This window comes from Macaca nemestrina, chromosome 18 (assembly GCF_043159975.1).
Source record: "Macaca nemestrina isolate mMacNem1 chromosome 18, mMacNem.hap1, whole genome shotgun sequence".
NCBI lineage: Eukaryota > Metazoa > Chordata > Mammalia > Primates > Cercopithecidae > Macaca > Macaca nemestrina.
Window position 1 is genome coordinate 29,566,587 of NC_092142.1, and position 23,188 is coordinate 29,589,774.

At 41.7% G+C, this 23,188-nt stretch overlaps 1 protein-coding gene across 1 annotated transcript in view; it reads right to left on the reverse strand.

The window, feature by feature from the left end:
* LOC105482975 (KRAB box domain containing 5) overlaps window positions 1–18,364 on the reverse strand; it is a 42,980-nt gene extending 24,616 nt beyond the window's left edge. The window contains 4 exon segments of the mRNA XM_071084460.1: window positions 11,434–11,530; window positions 14,462–14,741; window positions 15,544–15,752; window positions 18,258–18,364. Coding sequence (XP_070940561.1) covers window positions 11,434–11,530; window positions 14,462–14,692 — 328 coding nt within the window. The 5' untranslated portion in view covers window positions 14,693–14,741; window positions 15,544–15,752; window positions 18,258–18,364.
* Window positions 18,365–23,188: the final 4,824 nt, after the last annotated feature.

Genomic DNA, 23,188 nt, shown 5'->3' on the forward strand with positions numbered 1-23,188 from the left:
GGCAGAGATTGCCGTAAGCTGAGATCATGCCACTGCACTCCAGCCTGGGTGACAGAGCTAGACTCTGTCCAAAAAAAAAAAAAAAAAAAAAGGAAAAAAAGTTGATAATAAGCAGAGAGTGTAACAGTGGTTACCAGAGACTGAAGGGGCAGAAATAGAAAGAGGTTGGTTAACAGGTATAAAATTACAATTACATAGGAGAAATAAGTTCTGGTGTTCTCTTACACAGCAGGATAACAAAGGTTAATAGGAGGGTATTGAATATTACAAAATAGCTAGAAGAGACCCATCACAGTGTTACATCCTTGTAATCTCTGCATTTCGGGAGGCTGACGCAGGAGGATCACTTGAGGTCAGGAGTTGAAGGCCAGCCTGGACAATGTACTGAGACCCTATATGTAAAATTTTAAAAAAATTAGCTGGACATGGTGGCACATGCCTGTAGTCCTAGCTACTTGGGGAGCTGAGGCCAGAGGATCACTTAAGCCCAAGAGTTTGAAGTTACAGTGAACTACAGTTGTGCCACTGCACTTCAGTCTGGGTGACAGAGTGAGATCCTGTCTTTACAAACAATAAAAATTAAAACAGCTAGAAGAGAGACTTTTGAATGTTCTCACTACAAAGAATTACCAAATACACGAGGTAATGCACTAAATATCCTGATATGATCATTATATAACACACACACATATATAAAATTGTACCCCATAAATATGTACAATTTTGTATCAATTGAAAAAGCAAACTAAAAGTTAAACGTAAAACCTACAAATGTAAAACTCCTAGAAGAATACATAAGGGGAAAGCTTGGTCATGAAAACTGATCTTGGCATTGACTTTTTGGATATAATATCAAAGGATGAGGCAACAGAAAGCAAGAACATACACATGGGACTATATCCGTGTATCCAAAATATTCCAAACATATTCAAAACAGAACATGGAAGAGATGTTTGCACATCCATGTACCCTGCAGCATTACTCCCAAAAGACAATACCTGGAAGCAATCAAAATGTCCCTTATTGGATGAGCTGATTAAACAAATGTGGCACATATACACAACAGAACATTACTGAGCCTTAAAAATCAGAGACATTTTGACAAATATTATAATAAGGACAAACACTGAGGACATTATGTTAGGTGAAATAAGATAGTTAAAAAGAAAGAGACACTGTTTGATTATACTTACATAAAGTATCTACAGTAGCCAAACTCATAGAAACATTAAGCAGAATGGTGCTCTTCAGGAGCTGCAGAGAAGTGTGGAAAGGGCAATTTGTGGTTTAATGGGTATTCACTTTGACTTTTGTAAGATAAAAATGATCTACAAACCTCTTGTAAAACAATATGACTATACTTAACACTAATAAACCGTACACTTAAAAATGAGATGACAATTATTACGTTTTCACCATAAAAATTTGACTACTTAAAAGAGACAGTCATAAAATGTTTCAAAAATCAGCTTCAAAGAACAAAAGTGTTCCTCTTACATAATTATATAGATCCAAACAACGGATTGTGAATTTAAGATTATTTCCGGCCGGGCACGGTGGCTCACGCCTGTAATCTCAGTACTTTGGGAGGCCATGGTGGGAGGATCACGAGGTCAGGAGATTGAGACTATCCTGGCTAACACGGTGAAACCCCGTCTCTACTAAAAATACAAAAAATTACCCCGGCGTGGTGGCGGGTGCCTGTAGTCCCAGCTACTTGGGAGACCGAGGCAGGAGAATGGAGTGAATCCGGGTGGCGGAGCTTGCAGTGAGCTGAGATTGCGCCACTGCACTCCAGTCTGGGCGACAGAGCTAGACTCCATCTCAAAAAAAAAAAAAAAAAAAAAGATTATTTCCTTAACTACTCATCTAGACAGAATAAAGCAATCATTAACAGCTAAGAAAAACAATATATACAAGATAAGTCATGAACAAAGTAGAGGCAATATTTATACAGGTGAAAAACACATAGATTTTAAAATAAGCAACAGACATATAGCTAATTCATACATAAATTAAACATCATATTGTCTTAAAGTCTTACAGAGTTGAAAATTATCATCCAACTCATAATATCAAGGTTGAAAAACAAAAATACAATTAACTGATCTAAGGAAACATATCTGAAAAAAAACACAATCATATGGAATAACAAGAATAAGAGAAATTTTAGTGTATAAAATGAATACAGCATAGTCTATTAATAATAATCCTTTAGATATTTGCAATTATGAACTGTGTGCACCCATGAAAAACAGGTATTTTGAATCATTGCCATTCAATGAATGGTAGTAAAATGTCACAGAAAATGCATTATAATCACTAATAATTAGCTCTAACGAGAAAAGTTTAATGAGTAAATATTTAAAAGACACTAGGAAAACTTCTTTATCATGTTATCAATATATTGGTGCTATTCTTACACAAAATATAATGGCTATAATAAAGTCTTTAGAAGCTAAGAAAAGCTTTATATTTCCAAATCAAGGAACAACATAAATGTTGCAAAATACAGTGAGAATTGCTAAAATATAAAGTCAGTATTTGGAATTAAATTATATATCAGTTAAATATAAAATGGATATAAATCTTAATAATTCTTTTTTGCTTGCAGTAAACTTAAACTTACAATAAAACATATTAATAAATATGTGGTGCTCACTAGTAAACTAATTTACATCTTATACAATGTGTACATTCGAGTATTTTGTTTCAGAATTTTTGAATCCAAAAATCACAAATTTGATACATTTTCAAGAGTGAAACATATAGGATTAGAAACATAAGCAAGATGACAGAATAGGAGGCCCCCATGCATATTTCTCACAACATAATGTGGCAGCCGTGCCAAACACAATTGCCTTTATGGGAGCTTTGTGATCCAGGTCAGAATTTCTGATGCCCAGCTGGAGCCCAAGATCAAGGAGGAAAATTTGAGGACAAGTCCTTAACTGAAGGGTAGGCTTGTTGATTATGGTTCTGGACACACAACAAAAAAATTGCCACATCCCACTGTAGATTTAGCTATAGCTCATTTGGCCTTGGTCCTGCCACTCAAAAAATCTTCCAAGAATCCAGGAGGATTCTTTCCTACCTGAGATTCAGGTGACAGGTCTGAAGATCCCAGTCCTGTCTGTAGCCCCTGAATAAGGCAAAATCCATCTCCATCACCTCTCAGTCATGGTCTGGAAAAAGTTCTGTCCACACAGGGACCCTCAGGAAAAAACATCCATCTGTGCCTCTGGATGTAGAACTGCCAACACTGACTGGAATGGGAATCCTGAAGTGGCACTGAAACTTTGCTCCAGTTTCATGCAGCCACAGGTCAGGAAATTTGCTCAACCTGGGACCTGCCTGAAAGCACACATCTGTGCCCCGGGAGCTAGACTTGCTGACATTAGTCTCACTGTGAATCTTAAAGCAGCCCTGTAAGTTTGGCTCTACTTTCTGTCAGCCAGGGTCTGGGAGCAGTTCTGCTCAATGAGAAACCTAGAAGGAGACAAGCCATGGGCCCAGGGCCCATATCCTGTAGCAGCCCTGTGAATCAGTTCCAGACCCATTCAGCTGTGATCAGGGGTCAGTCATGTCTATCAGTGACTTGTTCAATGACTGGACGAAAGCACTCCCAGAGACTCAGCAGGAGCCACACCTGTCCACATCTATTCTATCAGCACCCTGACTCTGCAGAAACAACCGCAATTCCTTATCTAAGAACCAGCCACAATGCTCAAGATCCTGAAGAAAGTTGTCTTGCTAGAGAACAGACAGGATCCATGACTATCTATGTCCTGCTAATAGGTCTGTCAACCTATAATCCACTGCAGACCCAGTAGCAGTCATGTGACATGGCTCCAACACACTCAACTGCAGTCTTGGTCAAAATCTCATCAGCTCAGGGTCCGAAAGAAGAAAGCATTTATTTCCCAAAACTAGTCTATAATGACTGGGAGAGATGTTTGCTCCTTCACATTCAGGGAAATAAACATAAGGCTACACAGATTATGAAGAATCAGGCAAACCACCACCACCACCACCAAAGGAAACTAAAAAGCCGTAGTAATCATCTCCAAAGAAATGGAGATCTGAAAGTTGGGTAACGAAGAATTCAAAATAATCACTTCAGTGAGATGCAAAAGAACATCTCAGAATTTCAGTGAGATGCAAAAGAACACAGATAGATAACTAAAAAGTTTTATAATACAATATTTGAACAAAATGAGACTTTTAATAGAGAAATAGAAACCATTAAAAAGAACCAAACAGAAATCTTGGCACTAAAGTGAACAATGGAAGAACTGAAAAAATGTAACAGTTTTAACAAGAGACTCAATCAAGAAAAAAAAAAAATCAGCAAACTCAAAGACAGGTCATTTGAAAGTAATCAATTAGAAAAAAAATGAAAGTGAGAAGGAGCATATAGGCTGTATACCATAAAGTGAACAAATATACACATTTTAGGATTTTCAGAAGAAAGAGGAAAAAAAGATTATTTAAACATATAATGTCTTAAAATTCCCCAAATCTGGAAAAGGATATGAACAACCAGTTTCATAAAGCTCAAAATAACTGCGGCAAGAAGAACCTAATGAAGATTCCCTTGGGACATATTATAATTAAATTCAAAGACAAAGGCAAAATTCAAAGACAAAGCAAGAATCATGAAAGCAGCATAAGAGATTATTCACATACAAGGGAAACTTTATGATGTTATCAGTAGATTTTTCAGCAGAAACCTTACAGGCCAAATAGGAGTTATACCATATATTCAAAGTGCTGAAAGAAGGAAAAAAAAAAAAAAAGACAACTAAGAAGGCTATATACAACAAAGCATCTTTTAGAAATAAGAGAGATGAAGACATTTCAAGACCCCTCCCCCCAAAAAAATGTTAAGGGAATTCATCACCACTAGACCTGTCTAGAAATGCTAAAGGACTAAAGGGAATTACTCAAGTTGAAATGATGAAATGCTAACTAAATATGAAAGCATTAAAACTACTAATATCACTGGAAATGGTAAATAATGAAATTCAGAATATTCAAATATTGTAACGGTGGGTACATTTATCACTTCTAATTCTAGTATAAGAACTATAAAACAAAAGTATTTTTAAGAAGTATAGCTTTGATAATTTAATGAATACACAATATAAGAAGTTTTAAAATGTATGAAGGAGAGGAAAACTGTAGAGTTTTCTATGTATAAAAGTTGAATTATTATCATCTTAAATTAGACTGTTATATGATGTTTATGTAAGTCTTATAACCACTGGAGAAAAACACTGTAGTAGATACATACAATAAAAAGAGAAAGTAATCAAAGTATATAAAAACAACAAAAACAAAACAAAAAAATTAACAAAACCAAAGGGAAGACAGCATAAGAAGAGAAAAGAAACAAATGAAGTATAAAATAGGAAACAAAATTATAATAGTTACCTATCAATAATTACATATAAAGAGACTAAATTATCCAATAAACAGACACTGATATAGACTGAATGTCACTTGCAAAATTTAGGTTAAAATTAATAGCCACTGTGACAGAATTAAGAAGTGGGACTTTTAAGAAGTGATTAGGCCATGAGAGCGCTGCCTGTAATGAATGTATTAATGTCCTTATCACAGCAGTGGGTTAGTCATCACAAGTGTGCATTTGTTATATGCTCTCTCCCCGTCATGCCTTTAGCTATGTTATTATGCAGCATAAAGGTCTTCACCAGATGCCAGTGTCATGCTCTCTGCCTTCCCTGCCTTCAGAATCATAAGCTAAATTAACTTGTATTCCTTAGAAATCACCCATTTCCTTTTAAAATACCCTGTGATATTCTGATATAGCAGTCACAAAACAAATTTAAAACAGAGAGTGGCTGAATGGATTTTTAAAAATCCAGTGACAAGATGCTTACAAGAGACTCACGTTTGATTTAAGGACAAACATAGGCTAAAAGTGAAAGCACTGGAAAGGATATTCCATACAAATGATAAACAAAAGAGTGCAGGCAGGGGTAGTTATACTCACATTAGATAAAACAGACTGACAAAATCTGTCACAAGAGACAAAGGAGTTAACTATATAATAATAGAGAGGTTAATTTGTCCAGAGGATAGAACAATTAAATAGATATATGCACCCAACACTGGAATACCTAAATATATAAAGCAAACATTAAGAGAACTGGAAAGAGAAATATACAGAAATACAATAAAAGAAAACGTTAGTATCCTACTTAAAATGGATAGATCACTCAAGCACAAAATTAAGAAAAGAGTGCACTATAACACTATAGACTAAATATACATATATATCCCACCCAACAATATGAGAATACGCATTCTTCTAAGAATACATGAAATATTCTCCAGGATAGATCACATGTTAAACCAAAAGTAAAAAATAGTAAGTCTTTTCAAATTTATAAAGATTAAAATTATATCAAGTTTTTTTTTTCTGATTGCACTGATATAAAACTGAAAATCAATAGCAGAAAGAAAACTGGAAACTCACAAATATGTAAATATTAAACAACACACTCCTGAAAAATCAATGGGTTAAAGAAGAAATCACAAGAAAAATCTAAACATATCCTGAGACAAATGAAATTAGAAACACAAGAAACCAAAACTTTTGGGATGCAACCAAAACAGTTCTAATACAGAAGTTTATAATAATAAAGTCCTACATTAAGAAGAAAAAGATGTTGAATAAGCAAATCTAACTCAATTCCTCAAGAAACTTGAACAAGAACAAAATAATCCCAATGTTAGCATACTTATGGAAATGATAAGAATTAGAACAAAAAGAGACCAAATAGGAAGACAATAGAAAAGATCAAAGAAACTGAGTTGAATTTTTTAAAGAAAACAAAATTGAGAAACTTTTGGCCAGATTAAGCAAAGGAATGAAAAGAGAGAGGAGTCGAAAAATTATAAATGGGCTGCGTGCACTTCCTCGTCTTGTAGTCCCAGAGCTTTGGGAGGCCATAGCAGGTAAATCACCTGAGCTCAGGAGTTGGAGACCAGCCTGGGCAACATGGTGAAACTCCTCTCTTCAAAAAGTACAAAAATTAGCTGAGCATGGTGGTACACACCTGTAGTCCCAGCTACTTGCGAGGTGGGAGAATTACCTGAGCCTGGGAGGTTGAGGCTGCAGTGAGTCATGATCATGCCACTGCACTTTGGCCTGGGCATTGGAGTGAGACCTTGTTTCAGATAAATGAATGAATGAATGAATGAATGAATGAATGGAAGAAAGAAAGAAAGGAACAGGAGTCATTACAACTGACACCACACAAATACAAAGAATAATAAGAGACTACTATGAACAATCGTATGACAACAAATTGGATAACTTAGAAATAGGCTCTTAGAAATGAATGACTCACCAAGATTAAATCATGAAGAAATAGAAATACCAAGCAGATGAATAATAAGAAAGGAGATTGAAGTGTAATAAAAAAATCCAATGAGAAAAATCCCATGACTAAATGACTTCATATATGAATTGTATCACACATTTAAAGATGAATTAATGTCCATCCTTCTCAAATTCTTCCAAAAAATTGAAGGGAAAAAACACTGCCCCTTAGTTTGCATGTAATGAAAAGTGGGTATATAAGTACATGACTGCAGAACTGCTCCTCTCAGCACACTGCCTACAGGGAAGCCTCACTCCACAGGAGCAGTCATAGAGCTGCAACACTGCCAGCTCAATAAAGCTGTTTTCTTCTACCACTACCTTGCATTTGAATTCTTCCTAAGTGAAGCTATGAACCTTCCCAGGATAAGCCCCAATCTGGGGGCTCACCTGCCCTGCAACAAGAGCAATTACGTAAGAAAAAGAAATACAAAGCACTCACATCAGCAACGAAGAATTATAATTCTCTCTGCTTGCAGATTAGGTGATTTTATATACAGAAAATCCTGAAGAGTATACAAAAAGAGTTAGAGCTAATAAACTCATTCAGTAAAGCTGAGGTCACAAAATTAACATACAAAAATTAGTAGCATTTCTATATACTAACAATAAACGATCTGAGAAAAAAAGTTAAGCAAACAATCCAATTTATAATAGCATCAAAAAGTGTAAAATTATTATGACTCCATTTAATAAAGGAGGTAAAAGATCTGCTTATTAAAATCCATAAGACGCTGATGAATGTAATTGAAAAAGACACAAATAAATGGAAAGATAGCCCTTGTTCATGGACTGGAAAAATTAATACTGATAAAATGTCCACACTACACAAAGTGATATACAGATACAAAGTAATCCCTATTAAAATTCCAATGTCAGTTTTCACAGAAATAAAAATAAATTCTAAAATTTATTTTATTTTATTTTATATATATTTTTTGAGACAGAGTCTCACTGTTGCTCAGGCTGGAGTGCAGTGGCATGATCTTGGCTCACTGCAACCTCGGCCTCCTGGGTTCAAGCAATTCTCTTGCCTCAGCCTTTCCAGTAGCTGGGATTACAGGTATGTGCCACCACACTTGGCTAATTCTTGTATTTTTAGTAGAGACGGGGTTTCACCATGTTGGCCAGGCTGGTCTTGAACTCCTGGCCTCAAGTGATCGGCCTGCTTCAGATCTCCCAAAGTGCTGGGATTACAGGTGTGAGCCACTGCATCTGACCTCCAAATTTCTATAAAACCACAAATGACCACAAATAGCCAACACAATCTTAAGAAAGAATAAAGCTGAAGGCATCACACTTCTTCATTCCAAACTATTACAAAGCTATACTAATAGTGAGTATTACACTGACCTACAAAGACACATAGACCAATGGGACAGAATGAGGAAAGCAAAAATAACCCCATGTGTATACAGTTAGCAATCACTGACAAGGGCACCAAGATACACAAAGGGTAAAGGATGTTCTCTTCAATAAATGATGCTGGAAAAGGTGGATATTTATGAGCAAAAGGATGAAATTGAACATTTATACCATATACAAAAATGAACTCAAAAAGAATTAACACTTAAATGTAAAACCAGAAATTGTATAACTTTTAGAAGAAACACAGGGAACAAACTCTTCGACATCAGCCTTGGTACTGAATTTTTAGATTTCACACCAAAAAAGCACAACCAACAAAATCAAAAAACAAAATCAAGTGGGCCTACATCAAACTAAAAAGCTTCTGCACAGCAAAGCAAACAAAGAACAACATGAAAAGGCAACCTAAGGACTGGCCTAAGGACTGAGAGAAAATATATCTGATAAGAGTTTCATATCCAAAAGATGTAAGCATCTCACACAACTCAATTGCCAGTAAAAGTAAATCTGACTTAAAAATATGCAAAGGACCTGACTAGAAATTTTTCCAAGGATGACATAAAAGTAGCAAACAGGTTTAAGAAAAGGTGCTCAACATAATTAATCATCAGGGAAATGCACATCAAACCTCAATGAGCCATCACCTCACATTTACAGAGAGATACCACAATGAGATATCAAATCATGAGATATCACCCCACGCTGTTAGAATGGCTACTATCAAAGAGACAAGAGATCACAAATGTTGGTGACAGTGTGGAGAAAAGGAAACGTTGTACACTGTTGGTGGAAATGTAAATTGATCCAGCCATTATGGAAAAAGCATGGAGGCTCCTCAAAAAATTAAAAATAGAAATACCATATGAATCTCAATCCCAATTCTAAGTATATACTAAAAGAAATACAATCTGGTGAGCGCAATGGCTCATGCCTGTAATCACAGCACTTTGAGAGGCTGAGGCAGGTGGATCACTTGAGGCCAGGAATTCAAGACTAGCCTGGCCAACATGGCAAAACCCCGTCTCTACTAAAAATACAAAAAAATTAGTCAGGCAGGGTGGCACAAGCATGTAATCGCAGCTACTTGGGAGGCTGAGGCAGGAGAATCGCTTGAACCTGGGAAGCAGAGGTTGTAGTGAGCCGAGATGGCACCACTGCACTACAGCCTGGGCGACAAAGTAAGACTCCATCTCAAAAATCAATCAATCAATCAATTAATCAATATCAGTATGTTAAAGAGATATCTGCACCCCTATGTTCATAGCTGATTCACATTATATAGTGGAATATTATTCAGCATAATGAAGAAGGTAATCCTGCCATTTCTGACAACATGGATGAATAAACCAGGTGGACATTATGGTAACTGAATAAGATAGAAAAATACAAATACTGTATAATATTGGTTATTTGTGGAATCTAAAATAGTTGAGCTCATAGAAGTAAAGTGTAGAACAATGGGTCTCAACAGCTGAGAAGTGGTAAAAATGGGGAGATACTGGTCAAAGAGTACATACTTCCACTGAAAAGATAAATTCTGGGGATCTAATGTACAGCATTGTGAATATAGTTTACAACACTCTTATATACTTGAGATTTGCTAACACAGTAGATCTTAAATGCTCTCTCCACAAATCCTGGCAACTATGTGAGATGATTAATGTGCTAATTAATTTCATTGTAGTAATCATTATACAATGTATACATATGTAAAATCAAATTATCAGGATGTATGCCTTAAATATATACAATTTACAAGTGTGGGAAAAAAATCTATATGAAAGAAGGAAGGAAAAGAAAAAGAAAAGGAAAAGAAAGAAAATGAACATAAAGACCACATTAAACTTCACAATTATCCAGACAAAATTATAAAATCTTATTAACATATAAGGTAAAAGTTGAGAGTTTCGCCATATAATAGGCTATGTTCTAAACTCCCCATAGACATTCATTTAGTTAAGAATTCTACATAGTTAAGTAATATATTAAATGATTTTAAATCTGTGGAATTTGTGCATAGAGCTTATATTTCTAATCTTAGTTTAGGCTAGGAAAGATGAAAAGTTGAAGTGAAATACGGAATCAGATTTTTTTTTTTTTTACATTTAGGAAGATAACTTTGTGCTCTGATGAAATTACTGAGTCTCAATTTTTGTAGGATCATCTTGGAAACCACCATAGGATTAGAAATTAATATACCAGAAAATATGTGACATCTGTCCACAGAATTCCTGGGACTTCTGAAAAAAATTCCACTGTCCATCACTCCCCTCATACATTTCTGACATGAGGCAAAACCAGAACTTTAAAAGTGGTTCCACATAGAGGTAGAAACATGCCCAGACTTTCCCAGAGCCCCCAAATCAATGGAAGAACAGTCAGATCACACAGGCCCTCAAAGGCCAAGGGGAGCACTTTGGCTGTCACTGTGAATTTGATGGTGGATCACAGAAGGGGAAGGAGAATCATCAGATAATTTAAGAACATGAGACAGAAGATGTCCCTCTGTGACAGCAAGAGAAAGAAATAAACCCAGGTGTCTCAAAAATCATTTCCATTGGAGAACTTCCCAATCCACACTCCAAGGTCTGGTTCTTTCTTGACTGCTGGACCTCTCACTCATGTCATCTACTTCATTTGCTCCCACCTACCTGGCTGGATGGCTACTGTCTCCTCACTCTTCACATTCCAGGGCTCTTTCCTTTGCTCCAAAAAGGTGATCAGGTCCGGCTTAAGAGACAGCGAGACCTGTTTTATTAGAAAAAGTCACATGACTCTTGCTGGGAGTTCTTTAATTGCCAGCTCAGTAGGATACTCAGTAAAGAGGGAACATTATAGAGGATCCTAGAAAATTACTTCCCCAAACACTGTTTCCTGTCAGCTTCCTTACAATATTTAGGAAGCATTTTAAACACAGGAATCCTGAGCTTCACTTCCAAGTATGACTGAGTCAAAAATAAGGAAAAGGAATTGGATTTTAAAGTGTAGGCAATGATCGTTTATGTCACTCCATTTCTAGAATCACCACTAAACTACAGTGAAGCTTCTACATCACTTCAAGAAAGAAGGCAAATGTCAACATCAAACATCAGGAAGTTTTTTCTGCAATGAACCCACAATTTTTCTTTTCCTGGAAGCAGGAATCTGAATTCATTCATATAAAGCATAACTGCAGATGACATGATTGTATATTTAGAAAACCCCATTGTCTCAGCCCAAAATCTCCTTAAGCTGATAAGCAACTTCAGCAAAGTCTCAGGATACAAAATTAATGTGCAAAAATCACAAGCATTCTTATACACCAGTAACAGACAGACAGAGAGCCAAATCATGAATGAACTTCCATTCACAATTGCTTCAAAGAGAATAAAATATCTAGGAATCCAACTTACAAGGGATGTAAAGGACCTCTTCAAGGAGAACTACAAACCACTGCTCAGTGAAATAAAAGAGGACACAAACAAATGGAAGAACATTCCATGCTCATGGATAGGAAGAATCAATATTGTGAAAATGGCCATACTGCCCAAGGTTATTTATAGATTCAATGCCATCCCCATCAAGCTACCAACGAGTTTCTTCACAGAATTGGAAAAAACTGCTTTAAAGTTCATATGGAACCAAAAAAAAGCCCGCATCTCCAAGACAATCCTAAGTCAAAAGAACAAAGCTGGAGGCATCACGCTACCTGACTTCAAACTATACTACAAGGCTACAGTAACCAAAACAGCATGGTACTGGTACCAAAACAGAGATATAGACCAATGGAACAGAACAGAGTCCTCAGAAATAATACCACACATCTACAGCCATCTGATCTTTGACAAACCTAAGAGAAACAAGAAATGGGGAAAGGATTCCCTATTTAATAAATGGTGCTGGGAAAATTGGCTAGCCATAAGTAGAAAGCTGAAACTGGATCCTTTCCTTACTCCTTATACGAAAATTAATTCAAGATGGATTGGAGACTTAAATGTTAGACCTAATACCATAAAAACCCTAGAGGAAAACCTAGGTAGCACCATTCAGGACATAGGCATGGGCAAAGACTTCATGTCTAAAACACCAAAAGCAATGGCAGCAAAAGCCAAAATTGACAAATGGGATCTCATTAAACTAAAGAGCTTCTGAACTGCAAAAGAAACTACCATCAGAGTGAACAGGCAACCTACAGAATGGGAGAAAATTTTTGCAATCTACTCATCTGACAAAGGGCTAATATCCAGAACCTACAAAGAACTCAAACAAATTTACAAGAAAAAAACAAACAACCCATCAAAAAGTGGGCAAAGGATATGAACAGACATTTCTCCAAAGAAGACATTCATACAGCCAACAGACACATGAAAAAATGCTCATCATCACTGGCCATCAGAGAAATGCAAATCAAAACCACAATGAGATACCATCTCACACCAGTTAGAATGGCGATCATTAAAAAGTCAGGAAACAACAGGTGCTGGAGAGGATGTGGAGAAATAGGAACACTTTTACACTGTTGGTGGGATTGTAAACTAGTTTAACCATTATGGAAAACAGTATGGCGATTCCTCAAGGATCTAGAACTAGATGTACCATATGACCCAGCCATTCCTTACTCCTTATACGAAAATTAATTCAAGATGGATTAGAGACTTAAATGTTGGACCTAATACCATAAAAACCCTAGAGGAAAACCTAGGTAGTACCATTCAGGACATAGGCATGGGCAAAGACTTCATGTCTAAAACACCAAAAGCAACGGCAGCAAAAGCCAAAATTGACAAATGGGATCTCATTAAACTAAAGAGCTTCTGCACAGCAAAAGAAACTACCATCAGAGTGAACAGGCAACCTACAAAATGGGAGAAAATTTTTGCAATCTACTCATCTGACAAATGGCTAATATCCAGAACCTATAAGGGCTTCCATTTTCAAATTCCGCTATGGACACATAAGCTAGAGTTTTGGTTTCAACACACACATGTGCGTGCACGCATGTACCTACACACACACTAACACACACACACACCCTGGCTGGCTGAGGGCAAGAATCCTCGCTTGCAAAGCACCTCCTGCCAGTTGCTTCTGAAGCACACACAGGCCTTGGGGAGCCCATAAAGCCTCCTGCTTTTGGTGCTCTAGTGTCTCGGGTGGGCAGGGCTTTTGGCACTGCGGGGCCTCTGCAGCCTCGCCCAGCTCTCCTGGGGCAGCCTTCATGCAGGGGTGGCCTGAGAACTTTCTAGGGCTGCCAAATTCAATGCCCCCATTGAGTTTCATGGGATTTTAATGGTCATTGTTTTGGGGGAGGGGAGAGGTTGTGATGAACTGTGGGCCCCCTTGAGGTACAGACCTTTTCCACAAATAGTCTTAATAAATAGTCAGGCCCCTGGAACCTGAGTGCTTCACCCAGGGAACTTGAGTCTATGGAAGCTTTTATTTGGCAACCAAGCCAGGCTCACCACACCCGCCGATGGTGCTGCTTGGAGCCGACTTCCCCACTCAAGGACTGTAAAACTTTTTAGTTTCTTTAGGAGACTAAGTGCTCATCTTTTCAGAATTTAATCGGGCTGATTCCAAGCCCTAGCTTCGTACTGCCTGGCTTTCTTTTCAGAATTTCAACTGTTTTTTCACCCCAGGCCATGAAGTTAGAGATGCAGGTATGATGCCCTGAAGAGCAGACCTGTGCTCCAGTCCCACCTCCACATGCTCATCTGTGACACACAGGCCCCAGCTGGGGCAGTGAAGTGTTGCCTGGCCCTGCTCACAGGGGCCCTCCCTGGGCAGGCAGCCCAACTTCTGGGCCAACCTTCCACCATGTGGAGCACCAAGCCCGCCTGTGGCCCCGCCATGCTGTGCAGCTCTGAGAGGTGGTCCAGCGTGCTGCCACCCGGGTGCAGTGAGAAGTGAGGCGGGGACATGAGTATTCATGGTCCATGAACACCCGGTGGATCTCCAGCGCCATCTCCTGCGGGGATACCTGCCAGGGAGAAGGCCCAGACCACCCTGGTGAGAGGCCATATGGTAGGGAGCAGGGACATACCCCTTTCCCCAGCCCCAAACACCTGGGTCCTGAGAATAAATGTCTCGAATACTCAGTTTCCCACTTTTTGGCTTTTACATTCCAGGCTCTGTCCATATACAGCCTGCCCATTGGCACCTGTGTGCCCAAGTGCAGGACAGAGCCTGGCCCCACTGACTCTTCCTGCAGCCTAAGAGCAACCCCCGAGCAGAGGAGAGGGAGTTGGAAGAAAGCGGGGAGGGAGAAAGACAGGCTTGCTCTTGCCCTTGCCTAGTGCCAAGGGCCGAGCACGCTAAGGGAAATGGCCTTTTCCTTCCTGAAGGGGTGCTCCAGGGCCCAAGCCTGGGAGTAGAGAGGACATGAGAGGGCCTTGTCCGGCTCCCCACCAAGTTACCAGCCTGCAAGTCCTCTGGTTGGCTCTGTCCTTGGAGAACACCCAATACCACCCCCCAGGCCCTGGTGACAGATGGTAAGGTCATGGCCCAGAGAGAGGTGACTTGCCTGAGGGCACAGAGCAAGAGGCTAGGGTGTCCTGGGACCTGACACTACCCACCTGCTCCCACTCCTCTCCCTGAACAGGGCCAGTAGGCCCAGTTGGTAGCTGTCCTCTAGCAATAAGGCAGTAACTGAACCTGGACTCCATTCCCAGGTCCACCATGTTAGCACGGGGTCAGGAGGAGCTAAGGCAAAGCTGGGCTTTCCAGCCTCATCCTCCCCAGCAGGCTCAGGCCTGATCACCAGCTCCACTCCTCCATCATACCTGCAGGGAGAAGAGCTAGATCTCGGGGCCGGGATCTTCACAGAAAAGCCGGAATCCTGAGTGGTGACTTCTATTTAGTGGTGTCATCTCCTGGCTTGGACTTATCCAGCCTATGTTCCCAGGGTGGCTCAGCCTCCTCCTTCCTCTTTCACGCTCCTTTTTCAGGCTCTTCAGGCCATTCCCATTCAAGAACATGAGTGATGGTGGCTCTGGGGGTGACAAGTAAGGCACTGAGTCAGATGGGCCTTGCTGGTGAGGGAGGACTGTCCGCCTCACACCACCTGGATGGGCACAAGTCATATGGAACTGTGTCCACGTGCCCTCCCGAGCCTCGGCTCCACAGTCCCAGTTCACCCTTGGCGCACCTGCAGGCCGCCACCTTCTTCCTTCCACATCCCGTGCCTCCCTCCTCGACTGCTCCTGGGACAACCACAGTTTGGCTTCCACCTGAGCTCACTGTCCAAACCACTCTCCCCACATCACCAAGGCCACCCTCAGGGCCAACTCCCAGGGGCTTCTCCAGCCCAGGTGCATCCATCCACCCAGCAGCACCCAGACCACTGCTCATTTCCTCCTCCTCCTCCCTGACACATACCATACCTTCATCCCTCCCTCTCCAGCTCCATCCTCTTCCTCCAGTCCTGAGCTAGGTGTGTTGGGCCGCAGCCTCTCCTTATTCTCACCTCACCCTCTCCCATGGTTTCAAAGGTGCTCCCATTTTCCAGCTCTCATAGCCAATCCTGGCCTCGATCAGGCCTTTCAGACCGAGGAGACAGCTGTCTCCCGGGCATTAACATGTGGCTCTCCCTTCAGTATCATGGAAGGCCCATCCTGCAGGGATGAAATTCATCTTCCTCCACAAACTGATCTCTGCTCTGCGAAGGACCCCCACCCTTTACCTCACCCACCTTCAATCTCCCACCTCCTGTTTCAAGAGTGCCACTTGCAACCCTTCTAAGAAGAGCACTGCTCACAAAACCAAGCTGCTTTTTTTCTTTTTTTCAGATGGAGTAGTCTTGCTGTTTCCTAGGCTGGAGTGTAGTGGTGCGATCTCCGCTCATTGAAACCTCCGCCTCCTGGGTTCAACAGATTTTCCTGTCTCAGCCTCCCAAGTAGCTGGGATAGGTGCAGCCACCATGCCCGGCTAGTTTTTGTATTTTTTGTAGAGATGGGGTTTTGCCATGTTGGCCAGGCTGGTCTTGAACTCCTGACCTCAGGTGATCCACCTGCCTTGGCCTCCCAAAGTGGTGGGATCACAGGCGTGAGCCACCGCACCCAGCCAAAATCAAGCTTCTTAAGCCAGTGCTCTCAGGTATCTGCCTAAAGGCAACCCCAGCTCCTGCCGGCTCTTCCACTGCCTATATTCCCCAAACCAGAGAGGACTGACAACAGCCGAAACCTACCCTTCCACCTCTGTGCTTTTCCATGCTGCCCCCGACATCTCAGTCTGTCGGGCAAACGCTGACTCATCCTTCAAGGCCTAGGTGAAAGTGTCTACAGGTAGACTATTGCTGCCCACCTGCCACCCACCAGCTGCCCATCCTCCTTCCCAGAGATCAGTGAATGAGGGATGTGGAGCCCCAGGAGGAGGGAACTACGTCTTTCGATCTGTCCACAGCCTTGACCTCCAAAGTTTAGATGTGGATGGAGTAGAATAAAGGCAAACTTCTTTTTTTGCAATTTGGCCTTGACCCTAATGGTCAGGCTGCATCTGCTTGAAATCTACAATAAAGAGCAAATGGTTGATAACGTTGTGAATTGCAGAGGGGAAGCTGACAGTTGAGAATCAGGGGAAGGAAGTGAAAATTTAGAATTTTACTGCAACCCTTAGAAGAATTAGTTTGGGGGAACAGGGTGGTGGATTTGAGACCCTGCTTGCCATACATGTGGAAAATGCAGGGAAAATCAGTCCCCCTGGGGAGTGTTAAAATAAGAGGCAAATAGACTGAAGTGGCTGCAGGGCCCTGGGTTTCTACCTAAGAAAACCAAAACGTAACTCATGCATTTCTTAGAAATAATTTAAAGGAAAACAAAACAGTCTTAACCAACCACAAACCACCAATTAACCTTTGATTACATAATCAGGGAATTTCCGCCTGGACAGTTCAAATAAAGGGACTACATAACTGTAGCCAATTACTGAATTGGCTTTGCCTCCTCATGCACCTTATAAAACCCTTTCGTTCAAGCCCCTCCGGTGGACCCCAAACCACAGTCCATGGTTGTGGCTTCCTGATTCACCGGTCCTTATTTGCTCAAATAAAACCGTTAACTTTTAACCAAACTTCAGTTTAATTTTTAACACAAGAAAGGACGGACTAGGGACCCCATGGTCCACAGCTCCTCCCACGCCCGAACCCTGCACCCCAAGCCTGGGTTCGCCCTTAAGGACCCTTCCTTCGTCACCGCACAACGTGGGGTAGACTCGGGGCTGAGGGCGCGGAACTGCCTGGAGAGGGCTTCGGCCAGGGCCAAGGTTGCCGCGCAGGGACTTGACGGGAAGGGACGCCCGGGGTCTCAGCTGCCGGCCCAGCTGCACTGTGCGACCGAGGAGACTCCGGGCTCCGACTCCGGAGCCGCCAGTGGGGAGGCCCGGTCCCCGCCGATTCCCGCCGGCCCTCTGCAGCGTCTCGGGAAGCTCCGCCCCGCAGACTCAACATCTCGCGGCTTCAGGAGTCTCCCATAAGGTATCCTGTCTAGCGACCTTCCAGTACCTGCAGGTCACAGGACAAAGGAGGCTGCGGAACGAAGGAGAAAGAGCAGCGGAGGCGCACCAAGCAGGAAAGCACACCTGGCCAAGGAAAAAGCCAGCACAGGCTGAAGGAACTGCTCCCCTTTTTCGGCTGTGCGCCTGATTGGACAGGCTCGACCACGGTGCCGCTGATTGGATAGGGCTCCAGGCCCCGCCCCCTTGCCCCCGAGTGACAGGTGATGCGATCACAGGTGTGGCTGAATGATGCCGGAATGAATGACTGTTGTCTGCAGCCCTTTCAAGGCAGGGCTGACTCCCTGTGCTGGGACCTGGGGCTGCCCAGGGCATTGGCATTTAACCGTGCCCATAAGGTTATATCAATTTATGAGTAATATATGTAATATTTAAAATTGGAAATTAGATAATAACGATTCTTTTAAAATTTCAGATTTCATAACCTTCACGGCCTCTGGTCCCTTGAGAAGGCAGCATGAGATTTGAAAAGAGACGGAGTCCTCTAAGTCAGAAATGTCCGATAGGAATAAAATGTGAGCCGCATGTGTCATTTACAGTAGTCTGGTGGCATCATGAAAGGAAAGCAGGTGAAATTGATGGTGATACTTTAACCCAATATATCCAAAATATTATCACTTAAATATGTGAGCAATATGAAATTATTAATGAAGGTGTTTGGGGTACTCAATTTTTTAAAGTGACTCTGTATTTAAACTTCTAGCACTTTTCAATTCCAACCAGCTCTATCCAAAGAGCTCAGCAACCCCACATGGGCAGCGGCTGACGCATTCAAGAACCACTCTGAGGCCCCTCCATCTAACCTCAGGGAAGTCGAGGGCCTGGACCCCCTTTCCTGCCAGAGATCCTGCCCATCTCTCTACTCGCGCCCAAGGGTGGGAGAGGCAGTGCCCAGTGAGAGAGCCAGGGCTACAGGAAGGAGGTGTCCACAGGTCGACCTCTGCTGCCCACCTTTGCTGGGCAGGGCTCCCTCACCCTTCCAAAGGTCAGACAGTGAACAAAGAGTGTCGGGCTTCAGGAAGCGGAAACCCCGTCTTCAGATCTGTCCACAGACTTGACCACCAAAGTTTGGATGTGGAGGGAATAAAGGCAAACTTTTTGTTATGCAATTTGCCCTTGGCCCTGATGGTTAGGCTATGGCCAGCTGTTTCTTCCTGTGGTGTGGGGACTGTGTGAGTTTAAGCACCAAGCATGTCAACATGCATTTCTGTATAACTTATCCCCATCTAACAAGAGGCCCCACTTTAAATAAAGGAAAAGGAAATCAATACTGATACAGTGCCTTCTGTTTGCCAAGTAACTATCAGTAAGCAACCTGTTATTTGAATCCTGGCATCCTGACTGCACGGGTGTATGTATCATTTAGCTATTGCTGCATAACAATCACCCTAAGCCTTATTAGCTCATAATTGGGATGGTCAGTCATTTACGCTGGACTCAACTGGGCCATTCTTCTGGTCTCAGCTGGGCTCCTTCAGGCATGTGTGGTGAGCTGCTGGTTGACTAAGTGGCTCTGCTTCTGGGCATGAGCTGGCTGTCAACTGGGGCACCTTTGTTTTCCTCCCCAATGGAATCTCATCCTCCAGCAGGGTAACATGTGGCTATTCTCATGGAGATGGCAGGTTTCTAAAATAAAAAGCAGAAGCATTCAAGGCCTTTTGTCCCTAGACCCCAAACTGTCATACTGCCATATTCATAGCTTTCTATTGCCCAGAGCAAATAAGGCCAGTCCAGATCCAAGTGTCAGGAAACAGATACTGCTTCTATGTTGGAGCAGTTGTAAAAGCATGTTCCAAAGGGCGTGGACACCAGAGGGGATGCAGACTTGCTGCCATTTTGGCAATCAGTATCATTCTGCCTTTTCTTACAACAAGGTTTATATAACTGTTCCAAGTCAAGGAACTTGTCCAAAGTGCTACAGCTACTAAGTAGCTGGGCTGGGACTCAGGATCAACTTTGCCTGACTTCAAAGCCCATGTACCTCCATAGACCTCACAACACAGGCAGCTTCCCTAGGCCTTTGAGATCCTGAAGACTGACTCTTCTGCAATAGAATAAAGGTTCTTTTGAGATGCTCATCCTTCTAGTAGGATTCTTCACAATTAGGAGTAATCCCCACCAGAGAATGCTTCTGAAATGTCTTGGAAACATTTAGAATAATTTGGGAAAATGGCTGATGGCTGATGTCTGAGTTTAAAAAAATCAAGGCATAACTTTTTCATTTCTTATCATAAGAGAGATCTGAAAGCACATATAATGGACTGAACAGGTGTGGAAATTATTTTCATCCCCGTTCGTTATTTGTAGGCTGTTTATGATTTTTAACACAGACTAAATTAGACTGCTGTTCCTGAAACAACGTTTTACACTGAAAGCAAGAGACACAAAGGTAGATCTGCTGAGAACACAGTTCCTCCTGCCTCAATTTAGCCAAACAGCTGAGTACATCTTAAAGTCAGCCTTTGATTTCTAACAAGTTAAGCTATTTGTGAAGACCCCAATCAGATCATATGACTGCTTCAGCTACTTCATCATCCCAGAAGGTTGACCAGACAGATCAAAGCTCTAGGGGTGGAGTGGTGAGAGCACCCGCACTAGCGGGTGGGCAGCCATAGGTCCATAGGTGAGAATCATTCATTAGGTGGAGTGTTTTGGGGTCCTGACATTTATGACACAATTAACGTCTATATTACTAAAGGTAAATTATAGAATATTACAAATAATAAATGTACATATAAATTGAACATGTCAGCAATTACAATTATTGTTATTCATCATTATTCTAAGTGTGATCATTATTACCATGAGTAGAAATAGTGGTTGTGATTGTTGTTGCTGCTGCTGTTGCTGCAGGGATTGTGATAAAAACACCAAGTAAGGCTCTGCTGCCTCCTCCGCCTGTGGCATCGGGGGCTGCTGGCTCGCTAGTTTGGTGCATACTCTGGATGTCTTTTGTGAAGCTGCAGCTGAAGAACCTTCAGGTTCTGCTATGGCAGAGAAAGAGCCTGAGTCAAGGCCAAGGGCAGAATCCTATGAATTTGAAGGTGGTGGGTAGGATGGTCCTGGGGTGCAGTTGACGGTGAAGAGGTGCACACCACTTAGTGAATGAGTGGAAGCCTTTGGTGAAAGGCAGAGTTTGTCCATGACACAGATCAGATTGCACTTTGGGGCCAATCAGTGAAACAGACACATCTGCAGAACTGGAAATGGAGGACAAAGTTTCAGTTGATGTGTTCCAGAAGCAGACGGGAGTGTCTACTGAAAGCACACTCACTGTTTTACCCCAGAACTCTGTTCCTACAGACCAAGCAGACATTCTCATGTGGAAAACTGCAATGTGGTTCCACCACATCTGAGGTCCAGTATCCCTTTCTCTATTCTTCACTTTCTCCTTCTTCATTCCTTTACTGTACAGAAATTATCAAGTGCAACTGCAAAAGCATATGGATGATTTTGTTTGCTTGTTTGTTTGATTGTACTGAATCACCAGTGGCTTGTGTTGAGTGATTTCCAGTGGACACAAGGCGAGGGAAAACACTGATTCCAATTAAACAAAACATTGTTCAATTGGAGAATTTTATTTTTAAAATATTCCATTGTGAAACTAAAGACGATTTCATAACTTTTTTAAATTTAGCTGTTACACCTAGGGCAAATCTGTCCTTACACAGGAGTAGTGACACCTACAAGAACAGAATGAATCCCAGATATGTTCCTTTTCAAATTCAGCATCTGGTTGTTTAAATACACATCTCATGTAAAATAAAAAAATATATATTTTAAAATGTATATAAATAGAAACATGAAGTTTCTCTAGCCACCAAGTAAGTTGGTTGGACTGAAAATGAGAGTGAAGGGGTTTCTTTCTGCAATACATTTGAAGTCCTCTCAGGAAACAAGGAACTGTCCACACCCTCTGAAGCTAGCCCCCTCTTCTTCTGCCTGGGGCAGGGTGCCCTGTGAGATTCCCATGTCCTGGCCCAGCAGGTATATGGAGGTGGGAGGTTGTCTGTCTTACACACAGGCAGACATCTCTGGTCCAAGTCCCTCTGGAAGGTCTTCCCAGAGTCCCCATAAGCTGCTAGAGTGACACCCTCCCAGAAAAGGTATACAGGTGAATTGTTCTTGGGCATCAGTCCATGGGTGATACCAAGCCACACTGTGCCCTGGATAGAGGGCAACCCATCTAATGCAAACTACAGTAAAGCTCTTTTTTTTTTTTTTCTGAGACAGAGTCTTGCTCCACTGCCCAGGCTAGAGTGCAGTGGCATGATCTCAGTTCACTGCAACCTCCACTTCCTGGGTTTAAGCCTTTCTCCTGCCTCAGCCTCCCAAGTAGCTGGGATTATGGGCACCCACCATGATGCCCAGCTAATTTTTGTATTTTCAGTAGAGATGGGGTTTTGCCATGTTGGCCAGGCTGGTCTTGAACTCAGGTGATCCTCCCACCTCGGCCTCCCAAAGTGCTGGGATTATAGGCCTGAGCCACTGTGCCCGGCCCAAACTACAGTAAAGCTCTATCTGCTGACAAAATTTTAGAGCCAGGAAATGAGACGTCCTCTTTATGCTTGGAAGGAAAGGAGAACAGGCTAGAAGTGGTTGGTGCATGTGTTCATGACTGCCATTGTCAGGGTGAGCTGAGAAGTGCATGAGCTCAGAAAAGGACTGTGCTGCATGACAAGCTGGAGGGGGTGTGACAGGGGAAGACTATAAACAAAATGTGTAAAGTAAAATGGAAGTTCCACTCATGGAAACATAGAACATTCTTTCCTCACAGTGAAGAAAACAGAAAGAAGAAAGAAACCTGAAAACTGGCTTTATTTCAAGAACAACAAAATCTATAATCAAGCCCTAATTATGCTGTGGAAGGCATATCTCTGCTTTCATGCAATGATTGGATGAAACCTGCTATGAGTACAT